At 38.8% G+C, this 4,970-nt stretch overlaps 1 protein-coding gene across 1 annotated transcript in view; it reads right to left on the bottom strand.

The window, feature by feature from the left end:
- Window positions 1-2,920: 2,920 nt before the first annotated feature.
- The window catches only part of LOC104277344 (type I inositol 3,4-bisphosphate 4-phosphatase-like), a gene marked incomplete at its 5' end in the record, with an annotated part of 20,755 nt that continues 18,705 nt past the window's right edge, over window positions 2,921-4,970 (bottom strand). Inside the window, one exon of the mRNA XM_009873953.1 lies at window positions 2,921-3,109. Coding sequence (XP_009872255.1) covers window positions 2,929-3,109 — 181 coding nt within the window. The remainder of the gene's footprint in view (window positions 3,110-4,970) is intronic.

Here is a 4,970-nt window from a genome sequence, read left to right as displayed (position 1 = left end):
TATATATCTATTATAAAGCAATTGAGGCTTGCAGGAGAATGTCCTTCCCTGATAGAGAACTGACACCTAAACAAGGACTACTAGAACTTCACGGCAAAGTGTACAGTACAACATCTCATGGTGGAAATGTCACGTTACTCCTATCTTGGAGATAGCTGCAGCATCTATCAGGAAAACCAGCCATGTGATTCAGAAGGAGGGTTTGGTTTCTGCTTCAGTTTGAAAGCTCTCTGCTCTTACTGACCTCACCATACTTCAGATTTTGGTTCATTAAACTGGGTGGAACTGTGTCCTGTGCGTACCACCTAGTTTAACTTCATAGAGCATTTCAACTTACAGCTGTAAGAAACAGTTTTAAGTTTGAAATTTGTCTCCAGAGCACATCCTGTGGCTGCCTTTTACAGACTGGATTGTATGCGATGGCATTACTTCTACAGCATTGTCTTGTGTTTTATAGAAGCCCTCCCAAAAGCTGTTCCAGTCAAACAGATTCACAAAAATCTGCACAAATTCTAGTTGAGTACTAATAAAAAAAAAAAAGGAAAGTTTAACTAGCAAATATGGGATGATGGATGAGCATTTTCACTGCAAAGTGAATCATTCTGTTCATAATTCATTTCACTGCATCTGATTATTGCACGTGTCCCTCCGTGGCACAGGTGAGCCGTGGGGATGGTGAAAAATATATATTTCACACACTGTTTCATGTGCCATGTTTCTTCTGCTGGAGGCACGTAGGCAGTATGCTCTACAATATTTTACATCTGAATGCCTGAACAAAATAATAGACCAAGCTAAAAAATAAAAAAAAAAAGATGAAAACTTGTCCCCACCAAGTTTAAGGAAAAATGAAAAAAACCCCTACATTGCTTTGAAAAAGCCTGGGCATCATTCTAGATGAATTTAAGGGTGGTCTTACTGCAACTGTAATTATAGTCATGAGCAAAGCCTTCATACTTTAGTTAAAGAATTTTTAATCTCAGGTTGCTCAGAGATACACCTGCTACGGTTACTTTCACACCTTCTTAGAGACTGAACACCCAGGACACTCGTCACATTGCAAGAACAAGGCCACAGTGCAACTTGACATTAGTTCCCTTTATAAAAAGGTAGATTTTGGTACCCATAGCAAATGAACAAGTGTTAAGCAGAAAGAAGTGATCATTTGTACAGAGACACAGTGGATACGTCCAATACCATCATACCATGATTTTAAATCTCATCGGCGGTAAGGATTTACCTAAATTCACTGCAAAAAAACCCCCAGGCTACATACTTAAACATACGTATATATATAAAAAAATATATATTTGTCTTTCTACTTTTTTGGGTTTGTTTTTTTTTCCTTTGAAAACAAAATTGGAAGAATAGCGAAGAAAAACACCAGGAGATAGTGTACTGTACAGTCTGACTTCATGAAAACACAAATATAACCATATACTTCTTTATTAGTTAGAATATTCATCAGATTTTGAAATTTATTCTAATATTTATTCTAACTGTGCTTTTTTCTTTTTTTTAAAGGTTACCTCTCCCAGAAGCTTTCAAATTCCACTAAAACTGATAATAAAAGCTACAGCTACCTATTTTTTTTAAGCGAGTTAATAATAGAATAATAGAAATAAATAGAAATCACAGTACTAGAAGAGTTCTCCTTAGGAGCCCAATTTTCTGTCATCTCAGGCACCAATCGAAGTAAATCTCTTAATGAATTTAGCAAACTACATTAAATGAGGTTAGGGTTTTTGATCAGCTATTGCTATTGACAAGCTCTGCCAGACCACTGCATCAACGAAACCCTTCAGTTTTAAATAGGCCTCTCCCAGTTTGATGTTATATATAAATGAGGATCAGATTTCGTCTGCAATTATTCTGCGTGACTAAACTAGATAAGCCGCTATAGTCTCACCACTTAAGTAAATGTTAACTTACCATCATTCGTTTATCTCTAAGTCACTATCAACGTCATCATTTATTAAAGCTGTCCAACACTTAGAAATGGAAATAACAGTAATACTTAGTCTAGTGCAATTAAAACAAAGCCTGATGGAAAACCTCAAATCCACCCACTAAAGGAGCTAACTGATACCTCCCTCTTCTTGCCTGAAATATTAAAGACCAGTATCTTTTAACTTCTAGGATGGTGATGACCCTGTTTCAGAATAAGTTCTCTAACAGAGCACCTGAAACAGATCATTAGCTGGCTAATGCCAATTACATCCTCTTCCTGACCACAAGTCATTCTCTTTATGCCTTTAATACATTACGAAATGCAGATCTACAAATAGAATGACATAACTCTGCATGCAGCGCACCACAAATTGTTTTTTTTTGAGTGGGTACACTAGTCTATTAGAACATACTTAACCATGAGAAAGGAACAAGACTATGGTTCTACGAACTGTTCAGTAACATAATTTAGATATTATGCTTTGAAATGAAGGTAGAAATTTGTTTATTTCTTTAAATATATTTCTTGTAATTTCTTATAAACCCCACCCATGGTTTCATTTTTCTCCTCATACTTTGTAAAAATGAAAGGCAAGATTAGCATACACCTTAAATATACAAAAAGATACAAATTCTTTTCAGACAGAGTTCCTTTCTCTGGAATACATGAAACAAGTAACACAAAACTGTATTTGGTAAGAGATCTTCAGGCCGGCTAAAGTAACGAGGTAACAGGTCAATGTCAGACTATGTTACAAGCACTGAAAGCAGAACAATAATTTAAAGTTTCAATACAATTCTTTCTGATAAAATAATTTGATGTATATTTACAGTTTAGTACAATAGAAACGTATAATTGTAAGGCATAATAATAATTCTTGGCAGACAATGCTATGACACATTCCTTTGTCCAGCAGGTACCAAGTGGCAATACACATTCAAGCACTTTTTTGTTTTTATTTTTTTTTAGACTTATCTTCACTTGCAACGTAATCTGGCCACCAGGTAAGCTATGCTCAGGAACAGCCACACAATCAGTAAATTGGGGCTGAGAGCTAGTAAAGGAATAGAGTAGAGGAGGCTGGGATCTAGTCTGAAATCTCGGATGGGCACCAAGCCACTCAAGTTCTTCTGGGTGACTACCTCCCGTGTTCCAATGCTGTGAAAAGGAAGAAGGTTGGGAGGAGGGAAAATAAAAGAGAAAGGAAGATGGACGTGCAAATGAATGTATAAAAAAGAGATGGCAACACAAGGTGGTTGCGAAAGTGAAAAAAACATGGAAGAAAGCACAACGAAAACCAGAAGATGAAGTAAAGAAAGAGTGGAAAAACATCTCAAAAATAAGTATCCGCACAATTACAGAAATAAGGATTAGAGAATAAAAGAGAAAAATAAGAAAGAAGTACTGTAGTCTACTGAAAATAAACACATGTAGGTTGAACATAAATGGTTTTCCATGTTCATTCTTTCAGGTTACCAAGCAATAATATCCCATGCTGCTCTGCCATGCTTCCGCATGCTGCAAAGAAGTGGAGCTCTGAAAAGCAAGCTGAACATGAATAACCATTGTAATATTTGACCCTTTCAAACATCTTTCCATGTAGGCTGCAGTGAAATAATTTAACCTTTTAACTACCTGCTCAATATGTGAACAAAACCCCAAGCCACCCACTTATTCTTCTTCTTCAGCATGATTCCAAGTGTGTTATCAATGTGCTTTCCAAAATGCATGTTTCTCAAGTGCCTCAACATATGCACACGACAGCCCACCTCAGTACGGCTCAGCTTCCTACATCACTGAGCACCGAAGGCCTACAGCAGAGAACACCTCTGCCGGTAACCTGAGGCTCTGTAGCACGGTGATTCATTTTGGAACATTCTTCACACTTTGTGTGGTTCATCTCTATTGTTAGTTTACAAAGCAATGACTATACGCAACCTGTGAACCTGAGCCTATTACAACAAGCGTGCTCACTCCATCCAGAAAGGTGACGCATAACCTCGCTGGTTGCCTAGCAAGGTGAGGTAACCAACAGACAATGTCTTGGAAGACATCAGAGAAACCCTGGAGGTGTTGAAAAACAGCCTTCAGATGCTGGTGAAGCTTCAAGTCAAACGGAATTAAGTGGGTAGGGAACTAAATCAACTGTATTTCTGACCCAGATGAACACACCCAAACTAGTGATTAAACTGTGCTTGCACTCCTGGTGCCTACACTGGGTAAGGGCAGATTGGAACTGTGATGCCTACAAATCGCAGTTATCTTTGTAGCGGCGGGGAGGTGTGTGTGCGTGCAATTGAGGGAATCAGTAAGTGGAAAGCTAATGTTAACTGGGAAGTTGTGGGTATAGGCTCAACAGAATTGTCTGGAGGAAGAAAAGCATTTTAGGATATAGATAAGGAAGCAAAACAATGCGAGAGGGAAAGAAGAAAGAAAGGCTCAAAATGACAAGATGATGTTATGAACATCACATGCCACATCTCTACTATTCAAAGTTTGTATCAAGCTACTCAATTTTACACAAAGACACATGCACAGACACATACAGTGGGAGTGCAGGCAATAGCTGGAAAGTGCATTTCTTGTCACTGTTGGCCCATGTTTTCACCCGAGGGGTGAAAAGTCACCTTTTGGAAATACCAATACAATACAATTGTACGGCATCTTAAAGCATATACCAAGGACCAGGGTAAAGAGACAAAGCAAATTCCTCGCTAATCCAGCTTTTGCATGGGAATCCTCTCTCTAAGGAGAGACCAGGGTTGCCCTGTGCTGGACAACGCCTGCTCCAGGTGGCTCTCATGGACCCCGAGGGGTGAAAAGTCACCTTTTGGAAATACCAATACAATACAATTGTACGGCATCTTAAAGCATATACCAAGGACCAGGGTAAAGAGACAAAGCAAATTCCTCGCTAATCCAGCTTTTGCATGGGAATCCTCTCTCTAAGGAGAGACCAGGGTTGCCCTGTGCTGGACAACGCCTGCTCCAGGTGGCTCTCATGGACCCACCACAAGTC

Source organism: Apaloderma vittatum, unplaced genomic scaffold, assembly GCF_000703405.1.
Source record: "Apaloderma vittatum isolate BGI_N311 unplaced genomic scaffold, ASM70340v1 scaffold18847, whole genome shotgun sequence".
In the NCBI taxonomy this organism is placed as follows: Eukaryota; Metazoa; Chordata; class Aves; order Trogoniformes; family Trogonidae; genus Apaloderma; species Apaloderma vittatum.
The sequence above is the reverse complement of the archived record's forward strand: the minus strand, read 5'-3'. Positions and strand labels throughout refer to the sequence as shown.